The 19,290-nt window shown below is 37.5% G+C and overlaps 1 protein-coding gene across 1 annotated transcript; it reads left to right on the forward strand.

The window, feature by feature from the left end:
* The first annotated feature begins 1,104 nt into the window (after positions 1-1,104).
* Positions 1,105-11,686, forward strand: anxa2a (annexin A2a). Its single transcript, XM_088641599.1, has 13 exons — positions 1,105-1,253; positions 2,943-3,003; positions 3,938-4,031; positions 5,149-5,243; positions 5,560-5,673; positions 6,390-6,480; positions 6,575-6,654; positions 6,796-6,855; positions 7,256-7,349; positions 7,983-8,078; positions 8,922-8,980; positions 10,303-10,425; positions 11,310-11,686. The coding sequence occupies exons 2-13, from the start codon at positions 2,953-2,955 to the stop codon at positions 11,367-11,369; spliced, it is 1,017 nt and encodes a 338-aa protein (XP_088497725.1). The 5' UTR covers positions 1,105-1,253; positions 2,943-2,952; the 3' UTR covers positions 11,370-11,686.
* The last annotated feature ends 7,604 nt before the right edge of the window (positions 11,687-19,290 follow it).

Below are 19,290 nucleotides of genomic sequence, written 5' to 3' on the forward strand. Positions count from 1 at the left end.
GCTAGGTGCCCCTCCCAGCAGGGATTCGTATGCGTGGGTTGTCTTGATTGAGTCACTAAATTTGTAAAAATAAACATAAACTTGAGGGTTGAGAATGAGAACTGAAGTAATGTTGGGGGTGGGGAGACCCTAATTAGTAGCTATCAGTCCAGAGTGTTCCTCTTACTCTGCGATCTCTGTTGCCCGAACACCACCCGCCCTCCCACTCTGACACTGTAGGCTTCACAGTTCCAGAACAGAATCCATCTGTCAGCCTGAACACAAACCTGTTAAACAACCATTAATAGGTTGTGCATTTATGATGGGCAGATAAGTGTTTCAAAAATCCCCCTATAATATTTGTTTCCTTTTGCAGAGGTGCAACGAGTACATTTGAGGCAAGACACCTGAAAGAATGGGAGTTCTTGAACTCGCAAAATAAAGCAGGGATGATTCTTATTATAGATTGAATTCAATGCTTTAAAAGCTGAAGGTGTGTTTAAAAATGTACCCTAGACAGAAAATTTAAAGCAGCCTGTTACAATAGTTTAACCGGAGCAAACCCCAGAAGAGACTGATTTCCCAGGACCCGGGAAGACCACCACAGCCTTAAACCATGTGACTGCAGGTGTGACTGGCTCAGCTGCGACAACTGATTCCACATAATGGGTGTAAAAAGTAAAAAAAAATATTCCTTAGACAAAAAAGGTTTAATGAAGTGATTCAGAATTTTTCTTATGTTTTCAGTCAGTGGGGGTTTGTATAAATTCATCCTCTGCTTTAGACCAAGACTGTGATCAACATTGGAATATCAGCAGTCTGTGGGGAATGAAATCCAGCAGGTCTACACAAATGAAGGTATATCATTAGAAATCAAGAAAGAGCTGTCTCCTCCACTCATTGGAAACTGGCCTTTTTCTGCATGAAGACAAGAAACTGAGACATTCATGTGCTTTCCTTTGTTGCCATCGAATTCCAAAACTGTAACATCCTTTGTGTTCTGTCCCCCAAATGAAAAGAAGGCATAAAAACAGCTGGGTTTAAGTTTGGTACACATTTATACATTTTCCACTGGCATTTTTTTTGTGTGAAGTTTGACCATGAGGCTTAAATAGCTGTGTAGGATTGGAGGAGCTGCTGTTCGACTGAGTGGGCTGTGGCAGGAGGTGGGAGGAAACTGAATGAGCTTTCAGCCTCTGGTATTTAAACGCCACACCCAGTACAGCTTTCATAGCTGGAGCTATTCTTTGAGCAGCACAGGCAGACACACGGAGGTAAGGCCTCATTCTGCACAGCTGAATTAACAAACAAAAGCTTGATGCATTATCATACGTTACTAATTGTTTTTGAGAGTCTTATCTGAGCCACACAAGGCTCCAAAACACACGAACCAACTTGGAAAAGTATTGTTTATGAAATTCTGTAATTACATTGTGTGGCTAAATTTAGGATATAAAAAGTAGAATTTATTAGTCTTTTTTCCTTTGGTGCTACCTTTAGGCATGTTTCTTTTGTTTTTTGTTTTTTTTAAAAAAACATTACTCTGAGAAGGAGTTTTGTATCACAAACTAGTGATAGTAGAGTTCATTTTTATCTTTAAAGTTTAATCTAAAAAGTACCTTGGAACCTAAACTAAGTTGAACCTTATGCTATTAATTTTGCTGATTTGTTCTTCTCCAAAAAATATATCTTGGGTAACTTTGATTTCAAATGAGCTCTACAACTCATTGTATTTTTTTTTCTTTGCTTTACAGACTAGTTTGCAAAGCAAACTAAGTTCCTTTGCAGTATGTTTTAATTCTTTGTAGGTTAAAGACTATGATTACAGTACTAGCTAAATCTGATGTGTGGAAAATTTGTTCTTTATATGAAGGGAAGCTTAAATGTGCTCTCTGAGAGAGGAAGGCTTTCGTTCAGTAAGTGCTCACATGCACAGGACGCTGCAGAGACCTCAGGGCGTTGCCATTTTAAGGGTGTATCAAGGAGTGTCTGAGCAAGAATATCCAAGATGGAACCCCATCATGGAATCACCAGAAAGCGTGATACACCATTAATCAAATTCAGCTATCATTCACTCTCAATTTATTGTCTGGCCATCAATCTCAACATTGTCAGAGGGATTTAATTTTGTGGTTTTTATTATTTTTTCCATCCAGAATCCAATTTTGTTTTCACAGCCTTTATTCAGAACTCATACTGTTTTTCAGCGTGCAAGTTAACAAGTTCTAAGCATTAACAGCACCCATTTGCACCAGGGTGTGTGTGATTCATCCGTAATGCAAAAAAACTTTTTGTGCAGTGACGCTGGTATAGTGTAAACATCAGTTGCTAAGCTGTTGGTTGCTAAGCATGCATATTCACTGAGCAATTTAGAAATCAGCGGCAGTTTACTCACACAGGAGTTCTGCTCAAACATGTCCACACTGAGCCTTCCACTGCCTCTGATAACCACTAGATGTGAAAAAAGCCATCCCCAATGAATGTGCCACGTGGCACATTCATTGTTTATATTGAAACATTTACCAAAATGGCATTTGAACTATCTTTTAAAATCTAAATTGTTGAGGCTCTTTGAGTTTAAAAACTGTAGACATAAAAGGTTAGGAAATTTGTTTCAAGTTTGTGTTTCTGTTCTGCTTTAACATAACTGGTTGATTCAATTCATTTGGATGATAAAAAAATGTGTATAGGTACTGGTGCTTCAAGGCACTATATTGGGTTTTAAAAACTCAGATGGGAGAAAGGAGAAAGTACTCTTAACAGCACAACTGAAAATATGGTGACCCTTGGATTTTTTTGGCTTCTAAAGTTAAGCTGTTGCACAATGGGTAGAAGTCAACAGCAGGAATTTAAAGTTGTCAAGCTAGGAAACTTCACATTTTTCAGCTGTCATGCATTATTGCTTTTTTATAAGGCAGCCATTTTTCCATAACCCAGGGGATTTTATTTGGTGTCTTTTGCAGTAGCACAAACATGGCTTTGGTGTCCGAGTTCCTGGGACAACTCACTCTCAATTTTGGTGGGGTAAGTAGTCCCTGTTGTGTCCCAATTGAGAATGAATTTAAACCCTCTGGTGCTTTAAGTGAACAAATTGACTTATTATTTGATTAGAGCTTTAGATAGGAAAAAAACTATTCATAAAGAATGTCCGTTATACAAATTAAAAAGTTAGTAACACTTTACAATGAGATTTAGTAACCGTAATAGAGTAATTATTAATGACCAACAGTTAATGAGTATCTAGAATTCACTGTGAATAGTGAAAAGTAAATACAAATATATAAAATAAAGTGAATGCTGCTATTAAACATAAGTACAACCTGTAATGGATTTTTTCTATTGCATTCACAAACAAGATCGCACAGTAATCAGACAACAAAGCTGTGAGTTTGATTTGAAACATATCCCCCCAGTGCAAATATATAGTGTTTATATATTCCACAGGTTGTATAAATATTATATAATAGACTAATCTGTTAAGAGCTTTGAGATACAAATGTAAAAATAAGGAATTAAGATGTGCATCTGTGGCCTGGTACAAGATGAACATCTGAAGAATGGTGATTTACAGTGTATGTGAATGTTCAAACATTTTTATTTGTACATGTCACATAGTATTACGAAGCAGCATTTTGTACAGGCGTCACTCATCCAGTGCAGCCTTTAGTGGTCGGGCTTAGATCTGCAACTTCATTATGGTGGAAATCTGATACTCGATATATGTATAATAATAATATATAATTAAATACATGCCTTGCAATCAGAATTAGGACAGACGTGCAGATGGGGGATGGCAGTTATGTGTAATTTAGAGGTTTTACTATTTAATCTCAATTTGGGAAAATTATCTGGAGTTTTTCTGGAATTAGAAACAGTTGGGCAGGCAAACACTGCACTTGAGCAAAAATATTTAAAAGTTACCCTGAATATCTCCTCACCTTGGTTTTTACACCTGCAGTCTTCGGAACCCACAAGCCCTACTGTGGTGCCAGTCGCTGACTTTGATGCTGACAAGGATGCTGCCAGAATAGAAACCGCTATCAAAACAAAAGGTTAGAAGGAATACTGGTACCTTATGACGACATAATTTTATTTATTAAAAAAAAACGTACTGTCCTCATTATCACAGTTCCTAAATCTTACAGGTTTATAACATTCATTCAGAAACGGTGTCTTGAGATACAGGCCTAGTGCTGGAAGATAAAAATTTGTCTGGAGACAAAATGTAGACCACACAGTTAGTCATTTGAAGCAGTGTAACTCTAACCCTCATGCTTTGAGAGATACAGTAGTTCCCTTCTATCACCAGGGCTAAGAGTTCTTTAAAACTGTACTGCTCCTGGGCCAGACTTCCATGAATGAATTCTGGCACTCCAATTCTAACCTTGATTCGAAATTTTCACTTAAATCCTAAGTTGGGAATGGAAAGATGTGGGAATTTATGGAGAGAAGGCTGTTTCAGGATGTAAAAATGAAATGCATTAATGTGGTGCAGGCATTTCTGAGTCACCATGAGACACTGCATTTGTACATGCAGCCCTAACCACAAGGATACAACAGTTCCCTGGGCAGCAGCCCAACAGCAGGATGATTCAGACCATGGCGTGTTCTACACCATGACCACAGGCCTTGTGGTAAAAAAATAAAAAAATCAGATAGTGATTTTTTACCAAGCTTCACAAGAGCAATAGCAGAGCAGGAATAAAACATTACAGGGCACAAATAAAGTGTGAAAGTAGTTACAGTTTTTTTGTAATCAGAAGTACAGTATTGGAGTGTTGTAATTTGGATTTTTGTCATAACGTGGTGTAGCTGAGAGTCACATGAATGTCTGTGCAGCCAGAGAAAGAGACTGCCAGTGTTAGAGAAATTATAAAAAACCGCTTCACATCGAAATACCAATGTTGTTAGGAGAGAAATGTGGCAAAGTCACATTAAAAATACATTTTAACCTGTGTTAACCTTAGAACCTATGACACAAGTGCATCTTAATGCCTTAGAAACATTCCATCTTTTCTTTCTTAATTCATTTACATTGTGCTAAAATAGTGGCAGTGTGCTGTAGTACATGGTTAATGGGTTTCAATTATAATTGCTGGTGGAATTTTGGAAGATTCCATTCAGTATGGCTTTTTGTGAGATCATATTTCTCTTTTGCTCTTCTTTCAGGCGTGGATGAGCAGACCATTATTGACATTTTGACCAAGCGCAGCTACTTGCAAAGGAGGGACATTGCCTTTGCTTACGAGAGGCGAGCCAAGAAGGTAAGCAGGGAGCAGGGCTGAACAGGCTGATGCACAGATTCATTTTGGTGCTACATCTGACCAAATGGAAAAGCGCCACTGCCATTCCTTCCATATCCTTACAGGGAATATTAGTTACAGTGAAACTAGCTAAGAAATGATAAGCTCCCATATACTGTAGGAATATTGTGGCACCCTAAAAGTACCCTTTGTGAGAGAAGTATTATAAATGGAGCAAAGATTGTGTGAACAATCCTAGAATCAGCAGTCATGTCTCGTTGCTCTGTCACTACCGTGTCTATTAGGATGAGGCAGTAACAAGCGCTCATGTCTCCAGGATATGATCACTGCTCTGAAAGGTGCCCTGTCTGGGTCCCTGGAGACAGTGATACTGGGGCTGATGAAGAGCACATCACAGTACGACGCCTCCGAATTGAAAGCCTCCATGAAGGTGAGTAATGTATGCTGCCAAAGCAATCTCTGAATAAACGCCGTGTAAATTACACTTGCCTTGTAAATGGCAAACTCTCAAACCCCGTTAGACACTGTAAATCTAAATTTTTGTATATTTTGATGTTCTGATTAATATGAATCAGAGGCGTGCCTAAGGTCTCTGTCAGATGACTGAATGAATTACAAATACATGTATTCAAGGTACAAAACAGCACAATTTATGATGTGGAATCTGCAGAAAATGATAAATCTTTGCTGCCCTCTGCTGTTTTAAAAGGGACCTTTCATTTATTTCACAAACTGTATTACTTAATAATAGTTCATACAGAACTGATGTATATATTTTGTTGAATATAAAATAGAATTTCTATTCATATTTGGTAATTACTTGAGATTAATATTATCAAATATATCCATTTACTTTTGGGTATTTCCGGGAGTAATAGTCCTCTTATGGAATGCAGATACAGTCATCAGTTGATGGCTCTAAGACACCAAAATAACCATTATCATAATTCGAATTATTATAATTAAACAATTCTGGTAACAATATACATCAGAAAGGAATATTAACATCTCCATAATCTTTCATCAAATAGCTCATGATACATCTTCATCAAATTCAGGAGACATAAAAATCATGCACTCCGCAAAAGGACTAAATTCTCAGGACTAAGGACTCCAAACTAACTAGGAATTTTCTCTGCTCTGCAGGGTTTAGGAACCGATGAGGAAAGCCTGATTGAGATAGTCTGCTCTCGCAGCAGTGAAGAGCTAGCAGAGATCAAGAAGGTCTACAAGGAATGTAAGTCACAAGCCCACATTCTGAAAATAACCTTCTTGTGAAGGACAAAGGCTGTCTCCAGGAACAAAACGTTCCATGTGTGTTTTCCCCGCAGTCTACAAGAAAGACCTGGAGAAGGACGTGGCTGGAGACACCTCTGGGAATTTTGGAAAACTGCTCTTGGCCCTGGTGAAGGTGAGGGAGTTTCATCTCTAAAGGGAATGGAAAGGCCCTGGCTTGTGTTGGCTAGACAAAAGAGTCCCCCATCTTCGTCTTTTGTGTGTTTTACTGTTTCTGTCTCATGTCACTTTAATGTCTCTCTCCCACATTCTGTAGACAATAAGAGAACCGCCCACCAGTGTTGTGGACTATGAGAAAATTGATCAGGATGCCAGAGTAAGTAAGACAAGTCTGTGCTACTACAGTGTATCTCGACAATTATTAAAAGACCAAACACTTCTATTACAATGTTTAGTCTTGAGTTATATATGATAATATTATAACACTTTTATGATCATACCCAGTAGAATCAAGACATTTTTAAGATGTTATTTTCTACCTGCAAGCATTAGAAACATCCATATGTTAATTGTTTTTGATTGTTGTGTTTCTGTAGGATGATCACTCACACAAATTATCCCCAAACTTAAATACTGCATTGCATTAAACATTAAACATTGCATTTTTAATGCTTGTTTCTTCATTTTTCTCTATTATATTGTTCTCTATCCCCATTGATCCCTATTAAACATCAAGGATGGACTGTTAGGATTAATGACTAATTTCTTGCACCCAGGCCCTCTATGAGGCTGGAGTTAAAAGGAAGGGAACAGACGTTGCCACATGGATATCCATTATGTCTGAAAGGAGCGTTCCCCACCTTCAGAAAGGTACACCATTACTGATAAATATAACCGAGCTCCGGGTTGGGTGTGGAAACCTCCAGGCACCAAAATAAGCTTCCAGTCAGTCTCTTCGTGCCATTTAAAAGGGTTCATTTCTTGAGTTTTATAAGATGGAATGTAGTTTCATGTGATATTTTACAAGTATGATAATGGTGGGAACTGTACGTGCGCAGTCATTGTCATTGAGTAAACTTGGAAAAGATTGGGGTTCTCTTGTGTTTCACTGAGTCAGCAATTCTGGCTAAGCTATAGGTTGAGCCCTTTAGACTGCAGCTTTGAGACTTGCACTCATACATTACCATGATGGACCTGAAAGTGGAGGTGCCGATTTCCACTTCCACGACTGATATTCAGGTAGGACTGTTCAAGCAGGCAGAGGGCATACCCTTCCTGTCACAGTGCAGTGCTACAAGTCTGAAGTGTGCCCATGCTCCTGTGGGGAGCTCGGGTTTGGCTATTTACTTCCCGCTAAATAAAGGCGAGTCTTGAATTACTGTCACACCAGAGGTTGCGTTAGTCGGTGCAGAAGTACTGAGAGAAGTTGAGCAGCATTGGAATACCTTCAATGGACCAAAATGCCACTTCGGAAATTTTATTACAGTCTGTTTCACTTTCTAGTCTTTGAAAGGTACAAGAGCTACAGCCCTTACGACATGCAGGAAAGCATCCGGAAGGAAGTGAAGGGAGACCTGGAAAAATCGTTCCTCACACTGGGTATATTATGTTATATATGATTTTTAACAGTGATAAGAGTTTAAAAATGGGGTATGAAGAAAGCAGGAATAAAACTTTTCCCAAATTGTTAAACTCACTAACATGAACAGTGCTTACAGTATATATTGAACTGTGTGTACAGAGGCATGGGTATCCCAATGTCCTAAAACGTATTAGTCAAATAGAGTCAAATAATTCAGTCAATGAAATTACACTGCTTTAACAAAGACTGTAGTATTTTAGTAATTTTACTGTGATTTCCTTGTGATAGAAAACATTCTGAAGATGTGAATATGTAAACATTATAAACAGCACATTAACTGTACAGTCTAATAAGTTTTTGGTATGGTGAAATCATTGAGTTTATCCCCTTGGATAAATTACTAACTTATTAATGTACAGTAGCCTGTCACATGCAACTTCATACATGTCTGTCTCCAGAACCTGTGAATTATTGTTGCATTCTGTACTCTCCTTGCAGCAGTGTGTTCTCACGCTTTGTAAAGGGTGACTTTAAGATTGTTTCACAGTGAAAGCACTCTAACTCTTCAGAATTGCAGAATGAGCTGATTGCAAGGCTCAGGGGCATTTTGCCTTCTTGGGATCCCATTTGTACTCTACTAACAGTTGATTCATTTCTTATTAAACATAATTGCAAGCTGTTTTGAGAAAAACAACATTTGATTTCAAGGGATGCCCCCAAAGAAATCGTGGATAGGTGCCTAAGAACCAGAGGCGCCCTCCTAACTAGGAACACTTTATGGAGTACAAGGGTAACTGCCAAAGAAAATATGAAAAAAGCAGGTTATTTAAATATGCTTCTCTCTCTCTCTCTTCCTGCAGTTCAGTGCTTTGAAAACAAACAGTTATATTTTGCTAACAGACTCCAAGATGCCATGAAGGTAAATTTGTAACATTAAGCAGCTGCATGTCTCTTGTTTCCTTGCTGTTTGCCTGTTCAGTGCTGCCACCCTGTTGTGGAAGAGACTCCCTTGTTTCCACAGCAATTAGCATCCATTTACAGTGCTGAACAAAAAGTGAAAAACAGGGTCACAATATGGGTTTAGGTTTCCTAGCCAAATCCTAATCTCCACTTTTTTTAACGTAACAAATTCCAGCATCTTCCAATGTAAGCTTGCATTTCTCTGTCTACATGTTCAAGACCAGATTATTAATTGTTTAAAATGAGAATATTGCCACCCCTGCTTCGGCAGCAGCTTGGCAGATATTCTTGTGCTTAAACTCCCCCATAGTAATTCTGAAAAATACCCATATCAAATAAATAGTATAAATGGTTTATTTTTATATAAAAGTTTCACATTCACAGCCAGCAGCCATATCACTCTGCAACTCACAACTGGCAGCCCACTGAAGCTCAGCAGGTGTGAGCCTGGTCTGTACCTGGATGGGTGACATCCTGGGAAAAACTAAGGTTGCTGCTGGAAGAGGTGTTAGTGGGGCCAGCAGGGGGCGCTCACCCTGAGGTCCATGTGGGTCCTAATGCCCCAGTATAGTGATGGGGACACTATACTGTAAACAGATGCTGTCATTTGGGTGAGACCTCAAAGTGAGGTCCTGACTCTCTGTATCAGTAAAAATCCCAGGGTGTCTCTCAAAAAGAGTAGGGGTGTTACCCTGGCGTCCTGGCCAAATTTCCCATTGGCCCTTACCAATCATGGCTTCCTAATAATCCCCATCTATGACCTGGCTTCATTACTCTGCTCTCCTCCCCACTGAGAGCTGGTGTGTGGGGAGTGTTCTGGCGCACCATGGCTGCCGTCACATCATCCAGGTGGGGCTGCACACTGGTGGTGGTGGAGGGGATCCCCATTACCTGTAAAGCGCTTTGAATGGAGTGTCCAGAAAAGCTCTATATAAGTGTAAGCAATTATTATTATTACATTCCTAAGAAGATTTTTTTCTATTTATAATGCTCATTTACTTACCAGATTTGTTTTCCCAAATGAAATTGTTATTACATTCAATTGTAATAAGGAGCTCCAGACAGCAGGCAACAGACTCGAGTTGATCTGTTTTCTTTGATATATCCAAGAAACGTCCTCCATGCTCAGTTTCACAGAACCTGTAAGACCTGTAACATTGCCATCATTTAAACTGGAGACTGTATTAAATCAACAGAAAATGCTTTTGATAACAAAAGACATTTGAATCATTTACATAAGGCAGCAGTGTATTCCTTACCCACCTACACTGCTAATTTCAGAGCAAGGGCGCCAAGGAGAAGGTGCTGACCAGGATCATGCTGTCCCGCTGCGAGGTTGACTTGATGAAGATCAGAGCGGAATTCAAGAAGCAGTACAGCAAATCCCTCTATCAGACCATTGCTGTAAGTGCCACGTCTGCCAGGAACCAATATTTTGGAATAGAACCTATGACTTAAATGTCTGATTGACCACTGTATGTATGCAACCCAATGTCTTGGCTTATCAAGTGGTGAAAGTTAGCTCACCTGTTAAAAGGGGGGTTTTGTTACTGTAAGACTCCAGAGTGATGCCCCAGCTCTACTGCTGACCTGGGGCTACCCTGAGCAAGATTACTCCTAATTTTTTTTTTGGTGTAATATCACTTTAAGAGAGATCACTTTATTTCATTAGCCATATACAATTTCTTGCATTAGGAATTTGTCTTTTTCATGTACCCCAGCTTGCTCTCCATGAGACACACAGACAGGGAGAGAACACTTTCAGAGCACAGGGTCGGCCATTTATACGGCGCCCCTGGAGCAGTTAGGGTTAAGGGCCTTGCTCAGGGGCCCAACGGAGTAGGATTTCCCTGCCGGACGTGGGATTTGAACCAGCAACCTTCCAACCACAGGCGCAGATCCTGAGCCACTGAGCCACCACTATGCTAATATTGTGGTTCCAAGTGACTCTACAGCAGTAGATCCTCTAGCACAGTTCATGTACTAGAACCTATAAATGTTGGTATCATCATCAATTAAATGAACTTTTTTTTCTATCATGTGAATTAATACCTCACAATCATTCCCAAGTGTAATACAGTTGCCATGAACAAAACAAAGTACCTAGTTTAGCATATGAAATTGCTGAATACAGAATGTTTAATCATACGGAATGTGATGAAATTACTGGAAACACAAGAAAGAAAATGAAGTACTGAGAAAAGTTTGAATAAGGAAGTAAATATTTTTGTCATTCTTTTTTTTCGGAGTAATCCTAAAATATCGTGTGTCTCTTCCCCCTCCCCCAGGAGCACACCAAGGGAGATTACCAGAGGGCCCTGTTGAGCCTGTGTGGAGGGGACGATTAATCCAAACCCCAGGCTGTGCACCTCAAATTAGGCCAATATCAAGACTTGCCTTTATTGTACTCTATCTCAACAAGTGCAAGACAAATAACGCCAAGAAGTGTATTTCTCGCAACTTGCTGCAGAGCATATTCCAATGTCTTCATTTATAATCCGACATGCCTCTGTATTAGGGTTATTTACTTGTGTTTTTATTTTTAAAAAACAGCAAATCATGTTTCGATGGAAAAAATAAAGAAACATGCCAAAGAAAAAAAAATGTGTAAAAAGTCTTACCTTCATAATTTGTTGTGTTGGTAATAAAACATCTTGACATTTTATCTGTGGGCTGTTTTTCCATTATTAAAGAAGCAGACTTTTGTCAGATATACAGGGAAGAGTGTCGTGGCATTAATTTATCTGGTAAATGCATTATCTTAATGTGGAAAGAATGAGATTTTCCGTTTTTGAGAAAAATCTTTGAGAAAAATACGTGTTTTTTTCCCTTATTTTACGAGTTATTTTTATGAGTTTGGAGTGGTGGTGCATTTTAAGTCTTTCTCACTAGAGTGCGCTAGAACAATGCAAAACTCAAAATTGGTGAAAAAAGCCTAAAACCATCGACTGCCTACTGTGGCATCTCTTTGATATTGCAGAATCTAGACCTTTTTAAATATACAAAGTGTGAGTCTGAGATTTTGCATTAATTATAAAGGTTGAAGCATCTGAAAACTCTTAATTCGACTCATTTTATTATGTTTTCTTTAACTGTTTTCCTGTCCTTCAACTGTTTTTTTTTAAACCCGAGGAAAAATATACTTTGGAACTAAAGACCTGTGAACAAAAAAGTATACAACGTATTTTTGTTATAGAGACATATTCGCTTTTAAAAATTTATTGAAAGAATTAACATTGTTTTAAAACACTGCATTATTGTTACTGGTTTACGATATTATACACTGCACGAAGGAGCTGGTCGACAATTTCCCATATATAAGAACTATGGAAAATAAATGTAATACCAATATCACAATACTTTAGCTTCATAAATAATACAATGAAAACAATTACACAAACTTGCAGGAAAACAACGTTTCAACTGGCACGCTACATTACCACCAACAGCACACTAACTGGAGCGATCAAATGACATTTCTAGCAATACATAACTGCTACATTGATAGTACGGTTTGTCTTTAACGTCAGCTATTTCATTTCAAATTGTAAAGAGTTCCATTTATTTAAATATACAGTTACGTTATCATTATGTTAACAGATCATATTAAAATTTAGATCAGCAAGTGTACATTCCTGGTAACCAATTATATTGCAGTAGAAGCTGCATTTCAGACAGTATTTTCAGAAACAGAATGTTTTCGTTAATAGGCCTGTAATAAGCTTTTTCAGATGGCTAAAAGATATACAGGTCTAATAACACAAAACGTATTAATATATTCTATATTACTAGTAGTATCATCGACATATTATTATTGATAAACTTGCTCTATATCACAGTACGTTCTTTTTTCATCTTTCTAGTTCTATAATTTATGCAATTTGTTTTGTCCTAGCCAGTTGGTTTTTTTTTATGATATCATAAAACAAAAGAGCAGGGGACCACAACCCTAAATTTAAAGAGACCCATTTCATCAGGTCTCAGACACACTCAAAATGATCAATTGTTAAAGATCTGGAAGAATTTAACTGTTAATAATTAAACAGGTGGTTAAATTAAGTAATTTAGAGATCCCTTGAAACCCAAAACAGAATATCCTTCAGCTCCAAAGAACCAGTGCTCGTTTAATTATACCAATTGTTTTCTTAATTGACCAATAATTTACAAAAGTCCCCTAATCTTTTAGAAAGGTTGTTTATTCTGACCTATAAGGCTAACAGGATTAGAGCTGTTCAGGAACAAGGTTGGAGACTTGTGCTCCAAAACTAAGTTTACCTAAATATAAAAAGACTATTTAAAATCCCCCAAATATAAACTAAAATTTCATATGCCTCTTTTTCCAATTTATTTACTGTGAAGTAGATTTTCCTTTGCAATACATCTGTAGAAATCATAAATCATTTCATACAGCACGTAGAGCAAAAGATTTTCTGAAAAAGGTTGAGAGCATTTTTTCCTTATTTCATTTTTCAGTGAAGACGCTTTAGATTTTTTTAATCGTTAGTGTGTTTTGCTTTGTTTGTTTGGCACTAATTTTTTAATTAAAAATGTTAATTTAACCTGAAGCTACAACATTTGCATATTACAAAACAGCATCTATATATAACTCTTGTTTAGTCTGTGGTCTCCCAGGATGGAAGGAACTGTTCTTGCAGGCTAGCAGAACTTGCACATCTTCATTGAAATGTACTGTATTTCAATAAATTCATTTGAACAGAATTTGAAACATTAGCAATGTCATGTGAAAGAGGTACCATTTTTACTCTTGTGGACAGAACTGCATGGCTGAGGGTGATAAAATTGAGTCAACCTATCTTCATTTTTGGTGTTGTTAAAGTCCAGCCTTAATATACAGATATACTGTATTTCAGTCTTGTTCATCTCCAAATCAATGAAATCAAGACCCTTCCAGCTCATCAATGTATTGAATAATACATTGGATAATACAAAGGATAATAACCATACTTGTTATTTTGTTCATTAATATGAACTCTGAAAAATATTGGAAATCTTGCAGAATCTGCCTGAAAGTATGGAATTGATTGGGTGACAGATTGTCATGCAGAAGACATAAAATAGAAACAGTTTAAACACCAAGTCATTACTGAGATAAAAGGAGTATTCAGACAAGTAACATAAAGAGTTTGCAATCTGAGTCACGTGTGCCCTTCCCCCTTCTACTTGCACAAAAATAACCTTGGAGTTTATTTTAAGACAACAATTATTAATATTAAATATATGGTCTCAGATCTGCTCTCAGAAGTACTATGCAGTATTTAACGTGTGCCCCTTGAGAAATTCCTTCAGAACTTTATAAGGCTTAAAATTTATTATCATTAAGTAATAATATTGATGAGAACATTACCCCTTTGTGATGTTTTATGTTTATTGCCTATAAAAGATAAAATATAGTTTAAAGGATGGTAAAATAGTATTTTGTAAAGCAGGGGTTAGATTTATGTTTGGATCCATTGACAGATTAATCTCTAGGTCATAAAGATGAGAGTACCTCCCATATTTTTCATTTTATGTGCATGTACAACATGCTGTTCTTTGTTACAGACAAGCCCCCTGGGACTTCACCAAGTCCCAGGTAACTTTTTGCTCAATTGCAACAACACAGAGTGCTTCTTAGTACTTCATTATAGGGAGGACCTTGGCACTGGAGTTCTACATTATGTCAAAAAATACATTAAACTCATCCATGTTTATATATTTACTATGTAAATATGTAATTCTATACAATTTGCACATGGGCCATAGGTATATGAAATTACCTATGTAATTGTACCTTGTACATTAAAGTCTGGATAGTTTAACCACATTCATACTTCTATACTAAGTTTGAATAGTCGGAAAATGTTCATAATGACTTGTACAATCCAGTCATAAGAAGAATATTAACAGATACAACCTGTAATAACTACAAGGTCATTCTAAAACAATCTTGACATTAGCAACACAATTTCCTACAATTAGAGTCTGTAGAAAGAAAAATAAGACATTCAAACAAAACAAGTTAAATTGGACAGTTGTCAAATGCACAGTTAATATCTAGCAGACTTTAGCAAATTGAGAAATATATATATATCCTTCAGCCATAGATATGGTTTACTTTAGAAACCATACCAGCTACTTATGGGTGATGACAGACTAAGAGAAGCAGTATATTGGAGTCTGCACAGTCCTCTTTATTCATTTTAATTATGCTTTTATGTGCCACAGAATAATATAATTGGACTTTGTGCAATGTTAGTTCCTGACATTCACAGACATTCAAAGAGTATTTGGCCACCATTCTCCTAGCAATATAAAGTAATTTATAAGGTCTTAACAGATATCATTGTAAAGTGTGAGTATACTTAATACTAATTAATAATAATTCATAATTGCTTACACTTATATAGCGCTTTTCTGGACACTCCACTCAAAGCGCTTTACAGGTAATGGGGATCCCCTCCACCACCACCAGTGTGCAGCCCCACCTGAATGATGCGACGGCAGCCATTGCGCTTTGAGTGGAGTGTCCAGAAAAGCACTATATAAATGTAAGCAATTATTATTATTATTATTATTATTATTATTATATTGTGTTTAAACTAGACACTTATTGTGTTTAAACAAGAAAAAATGCCTTAAAATGTGATAATTACTTTGTAAACAATATTGCCTAATATATTAATGCAATGATATTGTCCCATGCAAAGTAGAATTTTCATTAACCACAGAAGAATATTGTCACACTCCTGTTTGTGCAAACAAACTAGTCTAATGGAGCATGTATACTGTCTTTTGTATACCCTGTGATTGAGCATTCCTAGGCTACTTGAGTGTTTTTTCATTATTTCTGTGAAAAACAGAAATGACACAGCATTATAAGTGTATTATATTCTTCATGTAATACTGCAGAAACATGTACTGTACATTGATTTTTGCCTAACCGTTTAACATCGAACAGAATACATTTACTATGACCTGAGAGTAAAACCTATACATACTGTTGGTTTACCATTACTGTCAGTGGATCATTGAATCGTTAACCACACAATTCTGAGAAGCTTTTAGCCCATGCTTACATCAAATACATTTTGAACTTGGAATTACACAGCAAAATGCCACTATGCACAGACATAAATATAAAGAGATATGGGAATGTCGAACACAATGAAAAACAATTCCAGGATGGCACCCAAGTTGTAGCCAACAGAGTGACACATTTATGAAGAGACGCCTGTTGTCAGTGTGTTACCAGCACTCTCGTGTTTATTATGAGTATCTCGTTGAAATGCAATAAGTATCTCATTTAGGCACAAAATTATCTTATTTAAATGTTATATTTTCTTGTTTAAATGCAATAAATAGTTTTTTCTCTGCAGTGCTAACAGGCTTCTGCAATTATGGTTCTGAAAGATAAAAACATGCACAGAGACAAAGTATGCTTCAGCTCAAGCTAATGTAAATGAATTTGTGTGCTGATGGCAGTTGAGCTACAAACGCTCAAGGAACAGCCAATACCAGATCTTTTGGAACATAAATAAATTATTGCTAAAGAAGAATGAAGACAAACTGTATCAAGGAGCATGATTGTAGATGGGGCCATCCAGTGAGTATGTTCCTGATGAGAATGACTGTAATAAAAATGATTTAGATGGCAACATTGAGTCAGAGTTGTGAAGCTGTGAATTATTAGGTGGTCAGTGTCACTGCTACCTCACTTAAAGGACAAAAAGTAACTGTTAAGACAGAAATGAAATTTAAAAAGCAAAAGACAGGAAAATTGTTCCAGAACCCAGAGATTCACTTTTACCTGTAGATACTGGTAGTCTGCATGCATTCAGATAGTTTCAAAAGATTCTACAGTAACTGTAAAATGAGAATTTAAATAAAGATAATTGAACAGTTGAATCGTACAGGGGGCAATCCAAATGAAAAAAGATGAGAAGAAATTAGACAAATTATCCACTAATATAGCTGATGATTAACTACCTTGTGTAGTTGTAACACAGTGCCAGTGACCGAAGTGGCAGCTCACTTGCAATGCAGACAATTCAAAACTCACTGTGGCCAAATTGGAGACTAATCAAGATATCACCTTCAAGATTAATTAAGGTGTTAAAAGAACCATAGCAAAGCAGAAATAATAAGGACTGTTCTTAGAATAATTAGGCCTGGGATATTCAAAGATAAGCTTTTAAATAAATGAGATTTAACCCTTACTTAAGAAACCTTCTGAGAGTCCACCTTAGGGAAAAAGCTGCACCAGAACACTTTCAAGGGCTTATCAGCGCAAAGCAGGACAAAAATGAGACCCTGCACAGCAGTTTCTTTTCCATATGATAGGACTTAAACAGAAAGTTCTGCTCTCATTACAAGTACCCGGGATCAGGTACCATAAGGTTTAGTACAGGGAGTGTTCCTGTATTCAGTTTTACCAAGGACTAAATATGGAAAAGAAGAGGAATGAAACTATACATATCTGATCCCAATACCAAAGATGAAATCTTGCAAGCCAAGTGGATGAAAAAGCCAAGTGGATGAAACTCCTGGAGAAATATCTTTACCGAAAACATACAACTGTAAATACAGTACTGATAAACACTAAAGAGAGGATGATCTGCCTGTGGAAACTACACAATCATCCAGGCTGAAGATTAAGCCAATCTTGCATCTTATTAGGAGTACTGTTGCTACACTGGCAACTAAGTGTCTAAAATGCTTGGTGGGTGTTGAGAAGGCAGGTCATCCACATGTTGTGTATGCACATAATCGGAAATGTCTGGCTGTAAGTATACATCTTATTAAATTACAATAATAGTATAGAACACAGAAAAACAAAATATTTTTCTTCCCGATCTTACCAACCTTCAAGTCTTCAAGTCATTAAAACAATATTGCCATGTCTCAGGCAGGATTCAGTCAGAAGGAAACCATTCAATGCAAAGTAAGAGTAATTGTGTCCTTGGAGCAACAGCCATGAACATGCCTGAAGGTCTCCCAAGTGACAAAAATACAGAGGAAGGGAACCCTACTGTGATTCAGAGTCATTTCAGCTTAGAACACAAGTGTAGTGTCAGAAAAATGCTGTAGGAGAAATGCCATGCCTTCGCAAGGACTGATAATAATACAAGAGTATCCCCAACAATAAAACCAAAATCTTCAACACTGCATACCAGTACAGTAGAACTACACTTCAGTACCAAAGTCATAACTGAAGATTGAATATTTGCAAGACCTACTGTCCAAAAGCAAGGTCACTGAAAGGGAATGCTATTTTTGTTTACAGTTATGGTAATATCTTTATATTTAACACTGGAACCCAAAAGTTGCCTTCTCAGATAGAAAACTTGTAGGCTTTAATAAATTGATTAATAGTGGTTAACCAAATTAAAGGGGATTTAAACGTTGAAAGGGATCCCTTTAATGAAACGAAACTAAAAGCACTGTTATCGAAGTAGCCTGTCCCAGTTAGCAGGAAAACTGGATGCTGGCCGGGTATCTGGATTGGCCCCAGGCAAGGTACATCTCTGAGAGGAGCAACCAAATTAAAATTTGAAAACACAGCTGTTGAGCTGCAGACGGGTTGGCGGCGGCTCTGACTGCACAGTGAAAGGCTGGCACTCCTTTTTGCAAACTGTCTTGGCACACGCTTGTAAGGACAGGATTTATCCGGGCTTTTACCACTGCTTAAGAGGAGAGAGTTACATCTGCACCGTACCACAGGGTGTTTAATAATAGACATAGCCATCGAGGTCCTCTGCATGATTCCCGTGCTCACGAAGAGAGTATGTCGATCTGCCACTGTCAGTGGAAGTTCCTACTGGCTAAGCTAGAAGAGCTGCTCCTTTTTTGAAACTGGGGAACAGAAGGCTTTGAAAGTTTGAATACTGTATGTTCCCTTTTGCTGGTGGTTTTTTCCCCTTGCCTGATCTTCAGCATCCTCCAGATGCATCAATCTTTTTTAGAAAAATGTAATAAAGTCTAGTTTGTTACAAGCCCAATATACGGAATATACTGAAAATAATAGACAGGATGCGCTTTCCTGCCCTCCTCCACCACCATCATTACAGCCATCTTTAATGCCCCCAAGGCACACTGGCAGAGCAATAACAACAGATACCCTTTTCTGGGTAACAAGAGCATTTCCTGTCTTTGGTGCTGTCAGGGCTATCTCCTCTCATGAGAGAGGAGAAAAGGCAGTTTGCTTATGTGCAGATCTCAATGATCCTTTCTTTATAGACAGTGGACAAAAACTGCAAAAATAAGGCTGTC

This window comes from Lepisosteus platostomus, chromosome 7, assembly GCF_059453375.1.
Source record: "Lepisosteus platostomus isolate fLepPlt1 chromosome 7, fLepPlt1.hap1, whole genome shotgun sequence".
Classification (NCBI taxonomy): domain Eukaryota; kingdom Metazoa; phylum Chordata; class Actinopteri; order Semionotiformes; family Lepisosteidae; genus Lepisosteus; species Lepisosteus platostomus.

Excerpts from the sequence above, each read along its gene's own strand:
- anxa2a (XM_088641599.1), top strand. The coding sequence starts at position 2,953 with ATGGCTTTGGTGTCCGAGTTCCTGGGACAACTCACTCTCAATTTTGGT. Across the intron at positions 6,481-6,574 it reads CAAGAAGGTCTACAAGGAAT|TCTACAAGAAAGACCTGGAG; the intron begins GTAAGTCACAAG and ends TTTTCCCCGCAG. Across the intron at positions 6,856-7,255 it reads AAATTGATCAGGATGCCAGA|GCCCTCTATGAGGCTGGAGT; the intron begins GTAAGTAAGACA and ends TCTTGCACCCAG.